At 45.8% G+C, this 22,898-nt stretch overlaps 1 protein-coding gene across 1 annotated transcript in view; it reads right to left on the bottom strand.

Annotated features, from left to right (window-relative positions):
- ASPH (aspartate beta-hydroxylase) overlaps positions 1–22,898 on the bottom strand; it is a 452,693-nt gene that overhangs the window by 254,367 nt on the left and 175,428 nt on the right. The window contains exons 6-7 of the mRNA XM_063925233.1: positions 20,333–20,386; positions 11,989–12,036 (exon numbers count right to left, since the gene is read on the bottom strand). Coding sequence (XP_063781303.1) covers positions 11,989–12,036; positions 20,333–20,386 — 102 coding nt within the window. The remainder of the gene's footprint in view (positions 1–11,988; positions 12,037–20,332; positions 20,387–22,898) is intronic.

Genomic DNA, 22,898 nt, shown 5'->3' on the forward strand with positions numbered 1-22,898 from the left:
CAAGGCTAGATAGACTGTGCAGGCAAGTCAATCTTGACTGTCTAGTGTACTATCTAGTACAAAGTATAGTCAAAATTGGCACTTCGTCAAAATCGTACATAGACAAAATCTAAAGCACAGATAGTCAAAATCTGTACAATCTGTGCTCTGGGGGAGTTCAAGGGAAATCACAGTCAAAATCGGACATCGCAAAGATCTCACCATGTGTACACACCTAGACTGGAGGTTACTGCACCTTCTTAAACAGATGACTTACTATGTCTGCACTGCATTGGTTTTGCCCAGAAAATGTACCTTTATTCTTTGGCAAACGGAAAAAAAAAAACATTTTCATTTATTTATTTTTTTGGGGTCAGCAAACTTGGCTTTGATATTTTTATTTTAAGTATCATAATGGAGTACATTTTGTATTCATATGCAAATGTCAGAAAAAGTATAACATCTTGCAAAAAAAAAAAAAACCCTGTAAAAAAATAAATAAAATAAAAACAAAACAACTAAGTTAGTTTGACCCACAGACATAATGTGTAATTATAAAACTATTCTAGGACTTCTAACATTTTCACAGAAATCATACAAAGTTTATTTCTCCGGCAGGGTCCACAGGATAACATTGGGATATGATGGAGCGACAGCGGATTGGCACCAAACGATCACAAGCTTTCTGGCCTCCCAGGATGCAACGGGCTCGTCCATATAATCCCGCCCACCGACTCCGTCAAATCAGTTTTTTGTTTGGTGCGGCAGGAGCCGGACCATGGTCACAGGGCTGCTGTTTTTTGGCTGCCCTAAGCTTTATTAAATTTATTTTTATAGTCTTACTATGTTTTGAGAGTGATCTTTCTTTCCAATATGCGTGTGAGACGCTGTTAGGAGTCGCTCCAACAACTGTCCGCCGGGTCGCAACAACGCTTACCCACGGTACAAGTGCTGTCTCGACAGGCGTCTGTGTCGGATATACTAGCAGGTCCAGCAGATGTTACCAGGCTGTGGCCGGAGCACGGGGAGAAGGTAAGGCATCGGTTCCGCTTAGAAGGGGAATACGGACACAGCCGCACTGTTTTGGAAGGAGACTACCAAACAGTAGCTGGCGCGCCGCCACCACGGGTGCTCCAGCGCTAGGCTTTAGGGATCATAAGGCGCCAGGATTAGTTTGAGGCTGCGATCCCTAGGGTTGAGGTCCCTAGGGTTGAGGTCAGCAGTGGGGAGTCAGACGCTCTCCTGGTCGCCCCTCCCCCCAGTTCATGAACAGTTTCCGTGCATCTCCCGCCATGAACTGATTGCCTCACTTCCGTCTCAGACACTACCACGAGGGGTCTCTGTCGCAGTATAGTCCGCTGCATATGTATATACTAAGGTTTACCGCTAAGAGACCAGGTCACAGACATGAGCGTCTGCATGCATTAGCGTTCACTGAGCGTCTTTGTCCACTAAAAGTTACCGAAGCGGAAGTACACTGGTAGCGTCTGGATCCACTCAGCAATTGCAAACGTATTGATCGATCCTGGAAGTGGGGTGAGTCTCCCTGTATCCCACTCTACAGAGTAAGGGTTATACAGCACTAAATTTCTATCTACCTTTTGACAGTACGAAAAGTTAAGTTTAGTGCCTATTGCATATGAGTTTGTGTACATTACTGTGGTTTTCTTCACAATGCGTCTGAATACGTTAAATAACTGTATAGAACAGAATGCAGTAGATGTACTCCTACATACTTGAAATGTGTTCGTAGTTGATAATATGCTCATATGACAAATATATGACTAATATTTAACATGTGACTGACTGCTAGTGTGATTGCTGACTTTATATATGTTTGTCAGTGGTATCTTCTGAGCCTAAATGCTGGTGCTTGGGTTTGGGTCAGATTGAGATCACTTTTATACATATAAAGTGATTAGTCACAGATTGTGTAGTATACTGTGAAAAGCTGATTGTTTATCATGTCTAAGAGCGGCAAAGGTGACGAGGTTACATTAACAGTAACACCAACACATAACATGTTTATCCTGCAAGGTGGGGTTATCAACTCAACATCCGGCACACGATGGGTTATGTGCAAATTGTTTTGGGTTTCAGCAGATTGCAAGGCAGGTCCCTGTTCAACGACAAATAGATCCACCTTGGGCTAGGTTTGCACAAACCTTATCCAGTATAGCTGACATCCGCCTGGATGGCAAAAGCGGTAGTTGAATGGGCTGAAGAACTGAAAAATGGGCTCTCAGCACCTACTAGGGAGCAGGAGTCCCATATAGCCCATATGAAACAGGCTGCGCTATTCTTAGAAGCAGCAATGGATATGGGTACGATTGCTTCTAAAGCATCAGCCTTAACGGTAGCTGCTCGCAGAGCAATTTGGCTACGTACATGGAAAGCTGATTCAGAATCCAAGAAGGTTCTGGAAGCTTTGCCTTTTGTTGGGAACATTCTTTTTGGCAAGGAACTGACAGATATTTTGGAGTCAGAAGCTGAATCCAAGAAGGTCAGGTTTCCTGCCAGTTATAACCCTAGGCCTAAGGGTTCAGGATTTCGGCCATTTCGGTGGCAAGGTAAAACAAAAAGGTAAATATGAATCAAAGCTAACCCAGTACAATAAGTCTGGTAAAGCAAAGAAGCAATGGGCCACCAGAGGGCCAGCTTCCAAACCAGAACAGAAACCATCAGCCTGATAGTGTGGGCCTCCACGGTAGGGGGCCGTCTTCTTCAGTTTGCACACATATGGCAGCAGTCGACAACAGATGCTTGGGTGCAAGAAGTGGTATCTCTGGGTTATGTTTATGTTTTCCCTTTCAAGAAGCAGCCTCTGAATGTTTTTTGCACCAGCCCGTCTCATATAGAGCCGAAGGCCAGAGCCCTGCAAGAAGCAGTTCAGAAATTGCTTCAGTCCGGGGTAATTATTCCAGTACCCCCGGCACAACGGGGGCAGGGTTTTTACTCCAACCTATTTTTGGTCCAGAAGCCAAATGGGTCATTTCGGCCCATTCTCAATCTCAAGATGTTAAACAAATACATTTAGGTCCCAAGGTTCCACATGGAGACATTACGCTCCATAGTTTTGGCCATGGAACCAGGGGATTACATGGTATCTCTGGATATACAGGATGCTTACCTGCATGTGCCGATATCATTGTCCCATCAGTGTTACCTTAGGTTCGCTATCCTCCAGCAACATTTTCAATTCCAGGCCTTACCCTTTGGGTTAGCCACAGCTCCCAGAGTATTTACCAAGATCATGATGGTTATGGCAGCTTATCTCCGCAAGCAGGGGATAAGGATTTTCCCATACCTCGACGATCTTTTAATCCTGGCACAATCCCAGGAATTGCTCTTGAGCCATCTCCAGACAGACAATAAGTTGTCTACAGAAACACGGTTGGATCATAAATTGGGCAAAGTCGTCTCTAATTCCGTCACAACGGATGATTCACTTGGGGGCTGTATTGGATTCAAGTCTGCAGAAAATAATTTATACCTTTGGAAAAGATATCCAAGGTGCAGTTAATGACTCAGGAATTGTTGCACTTTTAAACTATATCAATTCATGCAGCGATGCGAGTGATGGGGTTGATGGTGTCAACATTCGACATGGTGGAATATGCACAATTCCACTCAAGACCTCTGCAACATCTGATTTTGACCAGATGGAATGGAGTACATCAGACAATAAAGAAACAAATGATGGTACTTCCAGTAAATGTAAAAAGGTAATTAGCCTGGTGGTTACAGACATCCCATCTAGACAAGGGGAGACTCTTTTGGATATCAGATTGGGAGATCCTGACAACGGATGCCTGTCTACAAGGCTGTGGAGCAGTGTCCGGAAAATTATGGTTCCAGGGAGAATGGACCAGAGAAGAAAGTTGCCTGCCAATAAACCTGTTAAAAATTTGGGCCATATACATGGCACTGATTCAGGCACAGGACATTCTGCAAGGAAAACCAGTCCAGATCCGCTCGGACAATGCAACGGCAGTAGCGTACCTCAACCATCAGGGAGGAACTCGCAGCCAAAGTGCAATGCAGGAGGTAAGTCACGTACTAAAGTGGGCAGAACTCCATCTTCCAGCATTGTCCGCAGTGTTCGTTCCAGGAGTCCTAAACTGGGAAGCAGACTCTCTCAGTAGACACACCATTCGAGCAACCGAATGGGCTCTACACCTGGAAGTATTTCAGACTCTAGTAGACAAGTGGGGGTTGCCTGAGATAGATCTTATGGCATCCCGTCTGAACAACAAAGTTCCGGCATACGGGTCAAGAACGAAAGACCCCGGACCGATCCTTGTGGACGCACGGTCAGTGAAATGGGAATTTCATCTGGCATATCGGTTTCCTCCAATCTCCCTGCTACCCAAGGTGGTGAGGAAAATAAAGCAAGCAACGGGTGCCGTGATTCTAATAGCTCCGGCTTGGCCCAGAAGGCATTGGTACATAGATCTGCAGAGAATGTCGATGAATGCTCTAATTCTGCTCCCTCAACGTCCAGATCTACTAATGCAGGGTCCTTGTTATCACAGGCATCTGGATCGGCTGTCTGACGGCGTGGCTGTTGAAACCTCGATCCTGAAGTCAAGAGGTTTCTCACAAAAGGTAATTCAAACTATGCTCAGGGCAAGGAAACCCTCCTCTGCTCGCATTTATCCCCGAATATGGCAAGCCTATATTCATTGGTGCACTGAAAGAAGTATGGATCCAAGATCTTTCAGAGTATCCAGAATCTTCGATTTCCTTCAGGCAGGAATGGATAAGGGTTTGAAGGTGGCTTCCTTGAGAGAGTTCAAGTTTCAGCATTGACTGTATGGTTTTAAAAGAAAATTGCCACTTTACAGGATGTGTGTACTTTTTTCCAGGGAATGCTGCGCATTCAACCACCTTTTGTTCCTCCTGCAGTACCTTGGGATTTAAGTCTCGTTCTCAAAGCCCTTCAAGGGGCTCAGTTTGAACCACTTAAGAAAGCTGATCTTAAATGGTTGACAGCTAAAGTACTCTTTCTACTGACTATGACATCAGCTAGAAGAGTATCAGATTTAGGAGCGCTGTCATGTAAGTCTCCTTTTCTGATTTTTTTATCCAGATAAAGCAGTTCTCAGAACCAAGTCTGGTTATCTTCCGAAGGTGGTCTTGAGGTTTCACCTTAATGAAGAAATTGTAGTCCCGGCTTTTCAGGTATCGGGACTTTCTGCGGTAGGAGCGTCGCTGGACGTAGTCCGTGCATTAAGAATCTACATAGATCGTACCAGTGCCATCAGAAAGACAGATTCTCTCTTCATTCGCTACGGATTTCACAAGAGAGGATGGCCTGCTACTAAACAGACGCTAGCAAGATGGCTTCGAATGACGATTTCAGAAGCATATTCTCGAGCTGATCTCCCTGTTCCGACTAATGTCTCTGCTCACTCTACACGTAAGGTAGGTCCTTCATGGGCAACACAATATGGTGCTTCAGCAGAACTGATAAGTAAGGCAGCCACATGGTCTTCCATTAACACATTCATTACACATTATGCTTTGAATACCTTTGCCTTTCATGACGCTGAACTTGGGCGAAAGGTTCTCCTGTCTAATCAGGAGCGTCCCCACACTAAAAATTGCTTTGGGAAGTCCCAATGTTATCCTGTGGATAACCTGTGGACCCTGCTGGAGAAATATACGTTATGGTAAGAACTTACCGTTGATAACGTTATTTCTCCTATGTCCACAGGTTTCCATAGGGATCCCACCCTGACGCACCTGATTTGAGAATCTTTATACTCACTAACCTCTTCCGTGGAAGAGTGTGCATGTGTGTTCTTCTCGCCTGAATAGGGTTCTACATAATGTTCGTGCCTAAATGCTTTGGAAACAACTGATTTGACTGAGTCGGTGGGCGGGATTATATGGACGAGCCCGTTGCATCCTGGGAGGCCAGAAAGCTTGTCATTGTTTGGTGCCAACCCGCTGTCGCTCCATCATATCCCAATGTTATCCTGTGGAAACTGGTGGACATAGGAGAAAATAAGAATTTACTCACCGGTAATTCTATTTCTCGTAGTCCGTAGTGGATGCTGGGGACTCCGTAAGGACCATGGGGAATAGACGGGCTCCGCAGGAGACTAGGCACTCTAAAGACAGATTAGGTACTATCTGGAGTGCACTGGCTCCTCCCTCTATGCCCCTCCTCCAGACCTCAGTTAAGGAAACTGTGCCCGGAAGAGCTGACATTACAAGAAAAGGATTTGGAATCCAGGCTAAGACTCATACAAGCCACACCAATCACACCGTACAACTAGTGATAACATTACCCAGTTGACAGTATGAACAACAACTGAGCATCACTCAAAAGGATGCCACATAACAATAACCCTTTATTAAGCAATAACTATATACATGTATTGCAGAAAGTCCGCACTTGGGACAGGCGCCCAGCATCCACTACGGACTACGAGAAATAGAATTACCGGTGAGTAAATTCTTATTTTCTCTGACGTCCTAGTGGATGCTGGGGACTCCGTAAGGACCATGGGGATTATACCAAAGCTCCCAAACGGGCGGGAGAGTGCGGATGACTCTGCAGCACCGCATGGGCAAACACAAAAGGTCCTCCTCAGCCAGGGTATCAAACTTGTAGAATTTTGCAAATGTGTTTGAACCCGACCAAGTAGCAGCTCGGCAAAGCTGCAATGCAGAGACCCCTCGGGCAGCCGCCCAAGAAGAACCCACCTTCCTTGTGGAATGGGCTTTTACTGATTTTGGATGCGGCAACCCAGCCGCACAATGATCCTGCTGAATCGTGTTACAGATCCAGCTAGCAATAGTTTGCTTTGAAGCCGGAGCACCCAGCTTGTTGGATGCACACAGGATAAACAGCGAGTCAGTTTTCCTGACTCCAGCCGTTCTGGATACATAAATCTTCAAAGCCCGGACTACGTCCAGCCACTTGGAGTCCTCCAAGTCACGAGTAGCCACAGGCACCACAATAGGTTGGTTCAAATGAAAAGATGATACCACCTTTTGCAGGAATTTCAGACGAGTCCGCAATTCTGCCCTGTCCATATTGAAAACCAGGTAGGGGCTTTTCCTGACAAAGCCGCCAATTCTGACACACGCCTAGCCGAGGCTAAGGCCAACAGCATGACCACTTTCCACGTGAGATACTTGAGCTCCACGGTCTTCAGTGGCTCAAACCCGTGGGATTTCAGGAAACTCAACACCACGTTAAGATCCTAAGGCGCCACTGGTGGCTGAATATGCAGCACTCCCTTAACAAACGTCTGAACCTCAGGCAGTGAAGCCAGTTCTTTTTGAAAGAAAATGGATAGGGCCGAAATCTGGACCTTTATGGACCCTAATTTTAGGCCCATAGTCACTCCTGACTGTAGGAAGTGTAGGAATCGACCCAGCTGGAATTCCTCTGTAGGGGCATTCCTGGCCTCACAGCAATCAACATATTTTCGCCATATACGGTGATAATGGTTCGCTGTTACGCCCTTCCTAGCCTTTATCAGTGTAGGAATAACTGCATCCGGAATGCCTTTTTCCGCTAGGATCCGGCGTTCAACCGCCATGCTGTTAAACACAGCCGCGGTAAGTCTTGGAACAGACAGGGCCCCTGTTGTAACAGGTCCTGTCTGAGAGGCAGAGGCCATGGGTCCTCTGTGAGCATTTCTTGCAGTTCCGGGTACCAAGTCCTTCTTGGCCAATCGGGAGCAATGAATATTGTTTTCACTCCTCTTTTTCTTACAATTCTCAGCACCTTTGGTATGAGAGGAAGAGGAGGAAAAACACAGACCGACTGGAACACCCACGGTGTTACTAGTGCGGCCACAGCTATCGCCTGAGGGTCCCTTGACCTGGCGTAATACCTTTTTAGCTTTTTGTTGAGGCGGAACGCCATCATGTCCACCTGTGGCAGTTCCCACCAATTTGCAATCTGCGTGAAGACTTCCTGATGAAGTCCCACCTCTCCCGGGTGGAGGTCGTGCCTGCAGAGGAAGTCCGCTTCCCAGTTGTCCACTCCTGGAATGAACACTGCTGACAGTGCGCTTACGTGATTCTCCGCCCAGCGAAGAATTCTGGTGGCTTCTACCATCGCCACCCTGCTCCTTGTGCTGCCTTGGCGGTTTACATGAGCCACTGCGGTCTGACTGGATCAGAACCGGTTGGTCGCGAAGCAGGATCTCCGCTTGACTTAGGGCATTGTATATGGCCCTTAGTTGATGTGAAGGCAAGTCACCTGAATTGACCACAGCCCCTGGAAATTTCTTCCCTGTGTGACTGCCCCCACCCTCGGAGGTTTGCATCAGTGGTCACCAGGACCCAGTCCTGAATGCCGAATCTGCGACCTTCGAGAAGGTGAGCACTCTGCCGCCACCACAGGAGAGACACCCTGGCCCTGGGGGATAGGGTGATTAACCGATGCATCTGAAGATGTGATCCGGACCATTTGTCCAGTAAGTCCCATTGGAAGGACCTCGTATGGAACCTGCCGAAGGGAATGGCCTCGTATGAGGCCACCCTCCTTCCCAGGACTCGAGTGCAGTGATGCACTGACCCCTGTTTTGGTTTTAATAGATTCCTGATCAGTGTCACGAGCTCCTGAGCTCTCTCTATCGGGAGATAACCCTTTTCTGGTCTGTGTCTAGGATCATGCCTAGGAGAAGCAGATGAGCTGTAAGAACCCACTGCGACTTTGGAATATATAGAATCCAGCCATGTTGCCGTTACACTTCCAGAGAAAGTGATACGCTGTTCAGCAACTGCTCTCTTGATCTCGCTTTTATGAGATCGTCCAAGTACGTGATAATAGTGACACCTTGCTTCCGCAGGAGCACCATCATTTCCGCCATTACCTTGGTGAACATTCTCAAGGCCGTGGAGAGACCAAACGGCAACCTCTGAAATTGGTAATGAAAATCCCGTACCGTAATTCTGAGGTACGCCTGATGAGGTGGATAAATGAGGATCTGAAGGTATGCATCCTTTATGTCCCGAGTCACCTTTCAGGCTTGCAATAACCGCTCTCAGCGATTCCAACTTGAACTTGAACCTTTTCAGGTATATGTTCAGGGATTTTAAATTCAATATGGGTCCGACCGAACAGTCAGGTTACGGGACTACAACATGGTCGAATAATAACCCCCTCCTTGTTGAAGGAGGGGAACCTTGACCACCGCCTGTTGAAGAAACAATTTGTGAATTGCAGTTAACACTGTGTCCCTCTCGTGGGGGGAAGCCGGCAGGGCCGTCGGTGAGGGGGCATCTTCTCAAAGTCCAGCTTATATCCCTGAGACACAATATCGATCGCCCAGGGATCTAACAGGGAGTGAACCCACTTGTGGCTGAACTTACGAATGCGTGCCCCCACCGGGCCTAGCTCCGCCTGTGGAGCCCCAGCGACATGCGGTGGATTTTTGTAGAGGCCGGGGAGGACTTCTGTTCCTGGGAACTAGCTGTGTTGTGCAGCTTCTTTCCTCTGCCGCCGCCTCTGGCAAGAAAGGACGCACCTCAAACTTTGTTTCTTTATTCGAAAGGCTGCATTTGACAATGTCGTGCTTTCCTAGGCTGTGCAGGAATATAAGGCAAAATATTAGAATTTACCAGCTAAAGCTGCGGAGACCAGGTCCGAGAACCCTTCTCCACACAATCCTCAGCCTTCCATATGCGCCTCGTAAGTCGGCATCATCTGTCCATTGCATATTCTACAGGACACGTCAAGCAGAAATAGACATAGCTTTGACTCCAGGACCCAGAATACTTATGTCTCTTTGGGCATGTTTTTTATAAAATATATATATATATATATATATATATATATATATATATATATATATATATATATATATATATATATATATCTCTTAAGACAGCATCTTCAATATGTATATATCTATATATATATATATATATATATATATATCTATAGATATATCTATATATCTATATATATCTATATATACACACACACGTATATATATATATATATATATATATATATATATATATTACTAGGGTCTCAATCTCTGCTGATAAGGTACCTGTCCACGCTGCCACAGCGCTATAAACCCATGCCGACACAATCGCCGGTCTGAGTAGTGTACTTGAATGTGCACGCTATCTGCAGGATCCCTGAGAACAGCTAGTGCTACCGTCTGGGCAAACGTGACACCCTAGGGGAAGATTCCCATCACATCCTGGCCCTAGTGGGGAAAGGATGCTGCAGTTTCTTGTCTGGAGATTCCCGCCCTTTTTCCTCATGAGAGGAGGGAAATTTACCTCAGCTTTCTTCCCCTTAACATGTGTACCCTTGTGTCAGGGACAAATGAGTCATCAGTGATATGCAAATCATCTTTTATTACAATAATCATATATTGAATACCTTTCAGCCATTTTGGCTGTAACTTTGCATTATCGTAGTCGACACTGGAGTCAAACTCCGTGTCGATATCAGTGTTTATTATTTTGGATAGTGAGCATTGTGAGACTCTGAAAGTCTCTGTGACATAGGGACAGACATAGGTAGATTTCCTGTCTGTTCTCTAATCTTTTGTGCAATAAATTCACCATAGCACTTACACATATCCAAACAGGTGTCGGCGTTGTCGACGGAGACACCCTCTCACACATATTTTCTCTATCTCCTCCTTAGAGGAGCCTTTTACCTCAGACATGTCGACACACGCGTACCGACACACCACACACACAGGGGATGCTCTATTTGAAGACAGTTCCCCCACAAGGCCCTTTGGAGAGACAGAGAGAGAGTATGCCAGCACACACCCCAGCGCTATATAACCCAGGGATTACACTACAACTCAGTGTTTACCCAGTAGCTGCTGTATATACAAATTTGCGCCTAAATTTATGTGCCCCCCCCTCTTTTCACCCTTTGTGTATCTGGATACTGCAGGGGAGAGCCTGGGGAGCTTCTTTCCAGCGGAGCTGTGAATAGAAAATGGCGCTGGTGTGCTGAGGAAGAAGGCCCCGCCCCTTCAGCGGCGGGCTTCTGTCCCGCTTTCCGTGTGAAAAAATGTCGGGGGTTTTTACATATATACAGTGCCTGACTGTATATATGTATTTTATGCCAAAAAGGTACTGCAATTGCTGCCCAGGGCACTCCCCCCCCCCAGCGCCCTGCACCCTACAGTGACCGGAGTGTGAAAGTGTGCTGGGAGCATTGGCGCACAGCTGCGGTGCTGTGCGCTACCTTAAATGAAGACAGGAGTCTTCTGCCGCCGATTTCGCAGTCTTCAAGCTTCTGTTCTTCTGGCTCTGCGAGGGGGACGGCGGCGCGGCTCCGGGAACGGACGATCGAGGACAGGTGCCTGTGTTCGAACCCTCTGGAGCTAATGGTGTCCAGTAGCCTAAGAAGCGCAACCTAGCTGCAGATAGGTAGGTTTGCTTCTCTCCCCTCAGTCCCACGTAGCAGTGAGTCTGTTGCCAGCAGAAGCTCACTGAAAATAAAAAACCTAACAAATACTTTTACTAGCAGGCTCAGGAGAGCCCACTAGGAGCACCCAGCTCTGGCCGGGCACAGATTCTAACTGAGGTCTGGAGGAGGGGCATAGAGGGAGGAGCCAGTGCACACCAGATAGTACCTAATCTTTCTTTAGAGTGCCCAGTCTCCTGCGGAGCCCGTCTATTCCCCATGGTCCTTACGGAGTCCCCAGCATCCACTAGGACGTCAGAGAAATAACGTTATCAACGGTAAGTTCTTACCATAACGTATATATTAAAGTGTGTTTGTCTGTGGGCTTTTAACGTCTTTATTTTAAGACAGCCTCAAATGGGAAGACACTCACATTCAATAATAATTTATCACAAATGAGTCAGGTGACTCAGTTTTGTAGCGTTTGCTCCCACGACGCGTATGCTATACTGCAATCCATTAACAGCCGCGGTTTTCCCACAGCAATGACTGGATCGCGGCCAAACTCCGGAAAAAAAACTTTGTTTTTCGGAGGTTGGCCTTCAGTTTCCATAAATGCCTCATCTTACGCATTAGCAATTTCTTACCATATTCTGTCTCCAAGGCATCTTCTAAATCAAAGTCATCCACTAAATCTGAGGAAAACAAACAGTCCTTAATGTTTATGTCACATTGTAGATATTTGTGATATTGTGCAAGAGCATTAACGCTACAAAAAACTGCTGAAAGGGTTGTTCGAAAACAAGACAACGTAACATGCCATGAAGGCCTTCCACCTACTTATTACACAGGAGCTTAAACTTTTTGTTTGCTAATGAAACACAAATATTTAAGGACCATTTGCTCGCTGCATTACAAAATAAGCAGTTACTTCAGTGGTTCCAAAACTTTTTTTAATCACGGCGCCCTAGAGAATCAGAATTTTTTTCACGGCCCCCCTAGGCCAAAAGTTTCTTATTGAAAATTTAGAAAATAAGAATTTACTTACCGATAATTCTATTTCTCGGAGTCCGTAGTGGATGCTGGGGTTCCTGAAAGGACCATGGGGAATAGCGGCTCCGCAGGAGACAGGGCACAAAAGTAAAGCTTTCCGATCAGGTGGTGTGCACTGGCTCCTCCCCCTATGACCCTCCTCCAAGCCAGTTAGGTACTGTGCCCGGACGAGCGTACACAATAAGGGAGGAATTTTGAATCCCGGGTAAGACTCATACCAGCCACACCAATCACACCGTACAACTTGTGATCTAAACCCAGTTAACAGTATGATAACAGCGGAGCCTCTGAAAAGATGGCTCACAACAATAATAACCCGATTTTTGTAACTATGTACAAGTATTGCAGATAATCCGCACTTGGGATGGGCGCCCAGCATCCACTACGGACTCCGAGAAATAGAATTATCGGTAAGTAAATTCTTATTTTCTCTATCGTCCTAGTGGATGCTGGGGTTCCTGAAAGGACCATGGGGATTATACCAAAGCTCCCAAACGGGCGGGAGAGTGCGGATGACTCTGCAGCACCGAATGAGAGAACTCCAGGTACTCCTTAGCCAGGGTATCAAATTTGTAGAATTTAGCAAACGTGTTTGCCCCTGACCAAGTAGCTGCTCGGCAAAGTTGTAAAGCCGAGACCCCTCGGGCAGCCGCCCAAGATGAGCCCACCTTCCTTGTGGAATGGGCATTTACATATTTTGGCTGTGGCAGGCCTGCCACAGAATGTGCAAGCTGAATTGTATTACACATCCAACTAGCAATAGTCTGCTTAGAAGCAAGAGCACCCAGTTTGTTGGGTGCATACAGGATAACAGCAAGTCAGTTTTCCTGACTCCAGCCGTCCTGGAACATATTTTCAGGGCCCTGACAACATCTAGCAACTTGGAGTCCTCCAAGTCCCTAGTAGGTGCAAGGCACCACAATAAGCTGGTTCAGGTGAAACACTGACACCACCTTAGGGAGAGAACTGGGGACGAGTCCGCAGCTCTGCCCTGTCCGAATGGACAAACAGATATGGGCTTTTTTGAGAAAAAAACCACCAATTTGACACTCGCCTGGTCCAGGCCAGGGCCAAGAGCATGGTCACTTTTCATGTGAGATGCTTCAAATCCACAGATTTGACTGGTTTTAAACCAATGTGATTTGAGGAATCCCAGAACTACGTTGAGATCCCACAGTGCCACTGGAGGCACAAAAGGGGGTTGTATATGCAATACTCCCTTGACAAACTTCTGGACTTCAGGAACTGAAGCCAATTCTTTCTGGAAGAAAATCGACAGGGCCGAAATTTGAACCTTAATGGACCCCAATTTGAGGCCCATAGACACTCCTGTTTGCAGGAAATGCAGGAAACGACCGAGTTGAAATTTCTTTGTGGGGCCTTCCTGGCCTCACACCACGCAACATATTTTCGCCACATGTGGTGATAATGTTGTGCGGTCACCTCCTTTCTGGCTTTGACCAGGGTAGGAATGACCTCTTCCGGAATGCCTTTTTCCCTTAGGATCCGGCTTTCCACCGCCATGCCGACAAACGCAGCTGCGGTAAGTCTTGGAACAGACATGGTACTTGCTGAAGCAAGTCCCTTCTTAGCGGTAGAGGCCATAAGACCTCTGTAAGCATCTCTTGAAGTTCCGGGTACCAAGTCCTTCTTGGCCAATCCGGAGCCATGAGTATAGTTCTTACTCCTCTACGTCTTATAATTCTCAGCACCTTAGGTATGAGAAGCAGAGGAGGGAACACATACACCGACTGGTACACCCACGGTGTTACCAGAACGTCCACAGCTATTGCCTGAGGGTCTCTTGACCTGGCGCAATACCTGTCCCGTTTTTTGTTCAGACGGGACGCCATCATGTCCACCTTTGGTATTTCCCAACGGTTTACAATCATGTGGAAAAAACTTCCCGATGAAGTTTCCACTCTCCCGGGTGGAGGTCGTGCCTGCTGAGGAAGTCTGCTTCCCAGTTTCCATTCCCGGGATGAAACACTGCTGACAGTGCAATCACATGATTTTCCGCCCAGCGAAAAGTCCTTGCAGTTTTTGCCATTGCCCTCCTGCTTCTTGTGTCGCCCTGTTTGTTTACGTGGGCGACTGCCGTGATGTTTTTCCCACTGGATCAATACCGGCTGACCTTGAAGCAGAGGTCTTGCTAAGCTTAGAGCATTATAAATTTACCCTTAGCTCCAGTATATTTATGTGGAGAAAAGTCTCCAGACTTGATCACACTCCCTGGAAATTTTTTCCTTGTGTGACTGCTCCCCAGCCTCTCGGGCTGGGCTCCGTGGTCACCAGCATCCAATCCTGAATGCCGAATCTGCGGCCCTCTAGAAGATGAGCACTCTATAACCACCACAGGAGAGACACCCTTGTCCTTGGATATAGGGTTATCCGCTGATGCATCTGAAGATGCGATCCGGACCATTTGTCCAGCAGATCCCACTGAAAAGTTCTTGCGTGAAATCTGCCGAATGGAATTGCTTCGTAGGAAGCCACCATTTTTACCAGGACCCTTGTGCAATGATGCACTGTTTTTAGGAGGTTCCTGACTAGCTCGGATAACTCCCTGGCTTTCTCTTCCGGGAGAAACACCTTTTTCTGGACTGTGTCCAGAATCATCCCTAGGCACAGCAGACGTGTCGTCGGGATCAGCTGCGATTTTGGAATATTTAGAATCCACCCGTGCTGTTGTAGCAGTATCCGAGATAGTGCTACTCCGACCTCCAACTGTTCCCTGGACTATGCCCTTATCAGGAGATCGTCCAAGTAAGGGATAATTAAGACGCCTTTTCTTCGAAGAAGAATCATCATTTCGGCCATTACCTTGGTAAAGACCCGGGGTGCCGTGGACAATCCAAACGGCAGCGTCTGAAACTGATAGTGACAGTTCTGCACCACGAACCTGAGGTACCCTTAGTGAGAAGGGCAAATTTGGGACATAGAGGTAAGCATCCCTGATGTCCCGGGACACTATATAGTCCCCTTCTTCCTGGTTCGTTATCACTGCTCTGAGTGACTCCATCTTGATTTGAACCTTTGTAAGTGTTCAAAAATTTTTTTAGAATAAGTCTCCCTAGCCTTCTGGCTTCAGTACCACAATATAGTGTGGAATAATACCCCTTTTCTTGTAGTAGGAGGGGTAATTTAATTATCACCTGCTGGGAATACAGCTTGTGAATTTTTTCCCATACTGCCTCCTTGTCGGAGGGAGACCTTGGTAAAGCAGACTTCAGGAGCCTGCGAAGGGGAAACGTCTCGACATTCCAATCTGTACCCCTGGGATACTACTTGTAGGATCCAGGGGTCCTGTACGGTCTCAGCGCCATGCTGAGAACTTGTCAGAAGCGGTGGAACGCTTCTGTTCCTGGGAATGGGCTGCCTGCTGCAGTCTTCTTCCCTTTCCTCTATCCCTGGGCAGATATGATCTTATAGGGACGAAAGGACTGAGGCTGAAAAGACGGTGTCTTTTTCTGCAGAGATGTGACTTAGGGTAAAAACGGCGGATTTTCCAGCAGTTGCCGTGGCCACCAGGTCCGATGGACCGACCCCAAATAACTCCTCTTCCTTTATACGGCAATACACCTTTGTGCCGTTTGGAATCTGCATCACCTGACCACTGTCGTGTCCATAACATCTTCTGGCAGATATGGACATCGCATTTACTCTTGATGCCAGAGTGCAAATATCCCTCTGTGCATCTCGCATATATAGAAATGCATCCTTTAAATGCTCTATAGTCAATAAAATACTGTCCCTGTCAAGGGTATCAATATTTTTAGTCAGGGAATCCGACCAAGCCACCCCAGCTCTGCACATCCAGGCTGAGGCGATCGCTGGTCGCAGTATAACACCAGTATGTGTGTATATACTTTTTATGATATTTTCCAGCCTCCTGTCAGCTGGTCCTTGAGGACGGCCCTATCTATAGACGGTACCGCCACTTGTTTTGATAAGCGTGTGAGCGCCTTATCCACCCTAAGGGGTGTTTCCCAACGGGCCCTAACTTCTGGCGGGAAAGGGTATACCGCCCATAATTTTCTATCGGGGGGAACCCACGCATCATCACACACTTTATTTAATTTATCTGATTCAGGAAAAACTACGGTAGTTTTTTCACATCCCACATAATACCCTCTTTTGTGGTACTTGTAGTATCAGAAATATGTAACACCTCCTTCATTGCCTTTAACGTGTGGCCCTAATAAGGAATACGTTTGTTTATTCACCGTCGACACTGGATTCAGTGTCCCTGTCTGTGTCTGTGTCGACCGACTAAAGTAAACGGGCGTTTTAAAACCCCTGACGGTGTTTTTGAGACGTCTGGACCGGTACTAATTGTTTGTCGGCCGTCTCATGTCGTCAACCGACCTTGCAGCGTGTTGACATTATCACGTAATTTCCTAAATAAGCCATCCATTCCGGTGTCGACTCCCTAGAGAGTGACATCACCATTACAGGCAATTGCTCCGCCTCCTCACCAACATCGTCCTCATACATGTCGACACACACGTACCGACACACAGCACACACACAGGGAATGCTCTGATAGAGGACAGGACCCACTAGCCCTTTGGAGAGACAGAGGGAGAGTTTACCAGCACACACCAAAAACGCTATAATTATATAGGGACAACCTTATATAAGTGTTTTCCCTTATAGCATCTTTTTTATATATATTTCTAACGCCAATTTAGTGCCCCCCCTCTCTGTTTTAACCCTGTTTCTGTAGTGCAGTGCAGGGGAGAGCCTGGGAGCCTTCCCTCCAGCCTTTCTGTGAGGGAAAATGGCGCTGTGTGCTGAGGAGATAGGCCCCGCCCCTTTTTCGGCGGCCTCGTCTCCCGCTCTTAACGGATTCTGGCAGGGGTTAAATATCTCCATATAGCCTCCGGAGGCTATATGTGAGGTATTTTTAGCCAAAATAGGTATTCATTTGCCTCCCAGGGCGCCCCCCTCCCAGCGCCCTGCACCCTCAGTGACTGCCGTGTGAAGTGTGCTGAGAGGAAAATGGCGCACAGCTGCAGTGCTGTGCGCTACCTTTAGAAGACTGAGGAGTCTTCTGCCGCCGATTCTGGACCTCTTCTTACTTCAGCATCTGCAAGGGGGCCGGCGGCAAGGCTCCGGTGACCATCCAGGCTGTACCTGTGATCGTCCCTCTGGAGCTGATGTCCAGTAGCCAAGAAGCCAATCCATCCTGCACGCAGGTGAGTTCACTTCTTCTCCCCTAAGTCCCTCGTTGCAGTGATCCTGTTGCCAGCAGGACTCACTGTAAAATAAAAAACCTAAGCTAAACTTTTCTAAGCAGCTCTTTAGGAGAGCCACCTAGATTGCACCCTTCTCGGCCGGGCACAAAAATCTAACTGGCTTGAAGGAGGGTCATAGGGGGAGGAGCCAGTGCACACCACCTGATCGGAAAGCTTTACTTTTGTGCCCTGTCTCCTGCGGAGCCGCTATTCCCCATGGTCCTTTCAGGAACCCCAGCATCCACTAGGACGATAGAGAAATAAATATTAAATTAAGTCAATTGTGATTATACATCATCCTTAGGTTCAATTGTGTGGTGAGGGACGAGATTTGCTTCTGTATGTCCACATATTTTATGACTGGCAGCCACCAGCACTTGTTTTGCCTATTACATTGACCATTAATAATTTGAATTGATCCTGGACCACCAACCCAGGGCACCCCTGCAAGTGTCTCAAGGCACCCCAGGGTGTCACGACACACAGTTTGAGAACCACTGAGTTAGTTCCATTGTTTTAGAAGCTAACTTAAAGCCTCAAGGGGTCTAACTGATGTGTTTGTACTGCAAATATTGTAACATGTTCTTTAAGAGGCATCCCATGACAAAGAAAATATTTTAATATACTGTACATTTGTAAATCTAAAGTACATACTGTAAACACGGACCCACAAATATAATGCAATGTAATGCTTTGTGTTGGTCCACGGTGTCTCTGCAAGAGCCTCGCAGAGCAGCTAAGCCTCCGCTGGTGATTCATGCAGCTCCATTTAATCAGTTCGCATGGTTCAAGCCTCGACCACACTAACCACTAATTAGAGTTTACAAGTGTTCCCTATGTGTCTGCCACATACAAGTCTGTCAAGGGAAAAACGCTACAGAAATATCTTCAGCTCTACCATAAATAATAATAATAATAATAAAAAGAAGAATGTGTAAACACAATAGTTAAGCAAAGATCTAAATACTGTGCTACAGACTGTGTTCTTAAAATATAAAAGAAATAAGCCAGAACTCAGTTCTACCTATATTATACATAGTACCCGCTACATGGCAATAATGCCGTAAGTACTGTAAACACAAAACAGGAGAACAATAGTTGTCGGCACCAATCACCACTAAAACTTATTTTGTTTTTGTTTCAGAATGTTGCCTGGGCTGCGGTCTATCAGGCATAGAGAAGGCCTGTATGGTTGTGGAGGCCTAAACCATCTGATCTTGCAGGTGAGTGAATTTTAACTGCAACTCAATGGTGTTTAAAGCATATACTGTATGATAGTGTAGTACTTCTATATGATAATAATGACAGAATAAGATAGTGTAGTACTGCTATATGATAAGGATGACTTCTATAAGATGACAGAATATGATAGTGTAGTACTTCTATATGATAAGGATGACAGAATAAAATAGTGTAGTACAGATTGAGTCTCCCTTATCCAAAATGCTTGGGACCAGAGGTATTTTGGATATCGGATTTTTCCGTATTTTGGAATAATTGCATACGATAATGAGATATCATGGCGATGGAACCTAAATCTAAGCACAGAATGCATTTATGTTACATATACACCTTATACATACAGCCTGAAGGTCATTTTAGCCAATATTTTTTGTAAATTTGTGCATTAAACAAAGTGTGTCTACATTCACACAATTCATTTATGTTTCACATACACCTTATACACACAGCCTGAAGGTCATTTAATGCAATATCTTTAATACCTTTGTGTATGAAATAAAGTTTGTGTACATTGAGCCATCAAAAAACAAAGTTTTCACTATCTCAGTCAAAAAAGTCCGTATTTCGGAATATTTGGATATGGGATACTCAACCTGTACTTCTATATGATAATAATGACAGAATAAGATAGTTTAGTACTTCTATATGATAAGGATGATAGAATATATGATAGTGTAGTACTTCTATATGATAAGGATGATAGTATATATATGCTGATGATAGAATATATCATAGTGAAGTAATTATATATAATAGGTAGAATATATGATAGTGTAGTACTCATATATAATGATGATAGAATATATCAAAGTGTAGTATTTATATACAGGTTGAGTATCCCTTATCCAAAATGCTTGGGACCAGAGGTATTTTGGATATCGGATTTTTCCGTATTTTGGAATAATTGCATACCATAATGAGACATCATGGCAATGGGACCTAAATCTAAGCACAGAATGCATTTATGTTTTATATGCACCTTATACACACAGCCTGAAGGTCATTTTAGCCAATATTTTTTATAACTTTGTGCATTAAACAAAGTGTGTCTACATTCACACAATTCATTTATGTTTCATATACACCTTATATACACAGTCTGAAGGTCATTTAATACAATATTTTTAATAACTGTGTATTAAACAAAGTTTGTGCACATTGAGCCATCAAAAAAACAAAGGTTTCACTATCTCACTCTCACTCAAAAAAGTCCGTATTTCGGAATATTCCGTATTTCGGATATTTGGATATGGGATACTCAACCTGTATGACAATAGGTAGAATATATAATAGTGTAGTACTTGAATATGATAATGATTATATAATATATGATAGTGTAGTACTAATATTTGATAATGATTATAGTATATATGATAGTGTAGTACTTGCACAAATAAGGTTTAAATATGAACTAATTGTTGTTGCTTTCACTTTCCTAAATATTAAAACCAGTTACCGTCTTCATGTAGCGTTTGATGATCATCCAGTGCATCTTCAATGTCATTTAACTCTAAAGAAAAATGAAACATGACAGCTGTAACTGCATTGTACATATACAGTTTGCTTTAATTTGCCACTTTGAGATTGGGAAATGTTCCCACCTCTCTGATCCTACAAAATACCATTTCTACAACACATCAGTTTTATATATTTTTTTCTTTTAGACTAGCCATGAAAAAAATGTATATTGTTATTGATTTATTAATACAGGGTATACATATATAGCTTTCAGGAGAAAGAAAGCAGTTTAGGATCTCCAATGTTTTTAGGCATATCTTATGGGTACTTTAAAGTATTTGGTACATAACTGTTACATAGGCTTTTATACTGTATGTCCTTGACATCTAAGCTCCTATTTTAGCGCATGTAAGAAAATGAAAAAGGTGCTTTAGGGGAAGAGGAGTACTGCAGTGACAGCAAGGTGGGTCTATAATTGTAGTCAGAATGAGACGTGGAACTAGTAACAGTTGCAGAGGTGGGGCTGCAGCACAGTCCAAAATTCAAATAGGGGAGCCACACCAACTGCCAGTGAGACCCGGCCCGCGATGCTTGGCAGTGTTTGGGGTGGCAGTTTGTCTGACTCCCATATTTGAATTTTAGACTGTGCTGCAGCCCCAGCTCTGGCGCCACCACTGCCTGGAACCTTATTCTTCAGAGTTAGAACATTAGAACAAACAATCAATCTGTGCGAGCCTCTAAATACTGGGAACTAATTACCTAAGCACCAGATTATCACACACTGGCCGCTAAAGCATATATCTGTCAGTTTATTCATTGTTTTACTATATTTGCTATTATTCGAGTGGCGCCAGTCAGAACATCTGCCTATGGGGTATATGCAATTAGCGGCGAATCGCGGCAATTTTTCGGCCGTTTTCCAATTCGACAGTCTAATTTCGGCAAGTGGGTGCCGAAATTGACCATATTCAATAAAAAACGGATTAGACAGTCCCGCTGACGAAAAACGGACGATTTGACGGATTTTGTTCCGATTTTTTAAAAACGGGAAAAAACACGGAAAAAAATGGTGTGGGGTCCCCCCTCCAAAGCATAACCAGCCTCGGGCTCTTCGAGCTGGTCCTGGTTCTAAAAATCTGGGGGAAAAATGGACAGGGGATCCCCTGTATTTTTAAAACCAGCACCGGGCTCTGCGCCTGGTGCAAAAAATATGGGGGACAAAGAGTAGGGGTCCCCCATATTTTTTACACCAGCATCGGGCTCCACTAGCTGGACAGATAATGCCACAGCCGGGGGTCACTTTTATACAGCGCCCTGCGGCCGTGGCATTAAATATCCAACTAGTCACCCCTGGCCGGGGTACCCTGGGGGAGTGGGGACCCCTTCAATCAAGGGGTCCCCCCCCCCCCAGCCACCCAAGGGCCAGGGGTGAAGCCCGAGGCTGTCCCCCCCCCCCATCCAAGGGCTGCGGACGGGGGGCTGATAGCCTTGAGAAAATGACAAGAATATTGTTTTTTCCTGTAGTACTACAAGTCCCAGCAAGCCTCCCCCGCAAGCTGGTACTTGGAGAACCACAAGTACCAGCATGCGGGAGAAAAACGGGCCCGCTGGTACCTGTAGTACTACTGAAAAAAAAACACAGGAGACACACACCTTGAGAGTAAAACTTTATTGCACACCTGCCGACACACACACTTACCTATGTTGCCCCGCCAACTGCCACGTCTCCAGATCCGACGATCCGTGGTACCTGTGAATAAAATTATACTCACCTCAATCCAGTGTCCAGATATAAATCCTCGTACTTGGCAAAACAAACGAACACCCGGACCAGCGGACTGAAAGGGGTCCCATGTTTTCACACGGGACCTCTTTCCCCGAATGCCGGGACCCCACGTGACTCCTGTCACAGAGGTCCCTTCAGCCAATCAGGAAACGCTACTTCGTTGCACTCACTTGATTGGCTGTATGCGCGTGTGACCTCAGACAGCGCATCGCAAAGCCTCTCCATTACTTTCAATGGTGGGAACTTTGCCGTCAGCGGAGGGGTTACCCGCGGTCAGCCGCTGACCTCACCGCTGACGCAAAGTTCCCACCATTGAGTATAATGGAGAGGCTTTGCGATGCGCTGTCTGACAGCTCAGACGTGCAGCCAATCAGCAGAGTGCCAGGACGTTGCGCTCGCTGATTGGCTTAAGAGACCTTTCTGTGACAGCAGTCACGGGGGGGGGGGGGGGGGTCTCTGCATTCGGGGAAAGGGGTTCCATGTGTAAACATGGGACCCCTTTCAGTCCGCTGGTCCGAGTGTTCGTTTATTTGTTTTGCCAAGTATGAGGATTTATATCTGGACACTGGATTGAGGCGAGTATAATTTTATTCACAGGTACCCCGGATCGTCGGATCTGGAGACGTGGCAGTCGGCGGGTCAACATAGGTAAGTATGTGTGTGTCGGCAGGTGTGCAATAAAGTTTTACTCTCAAGGTGTGTGTCTCCTGTTTTTATTTGGGTATTTTTTCCCCAGTAGTACTACAGGTACCAGCGGGCCCGTTTTTCTCCCGCATGC

Source organism: Pseudophryne corroboree, chromosome 5 (assembly GCF_028390025.1).
Source record: "Pseudophryne corroboree isolate aPseCor3 chromosome 5, aPseCor3.hap2, whole genome shotgun sequence".
Taxonomy (NCBI): domain Eukaryota; kingdom Metazoa; phylum Chordata; class Amphibia; order Anura; family Myobatrachidae; genus Pseudophryne; species Pseudophryne corroboree.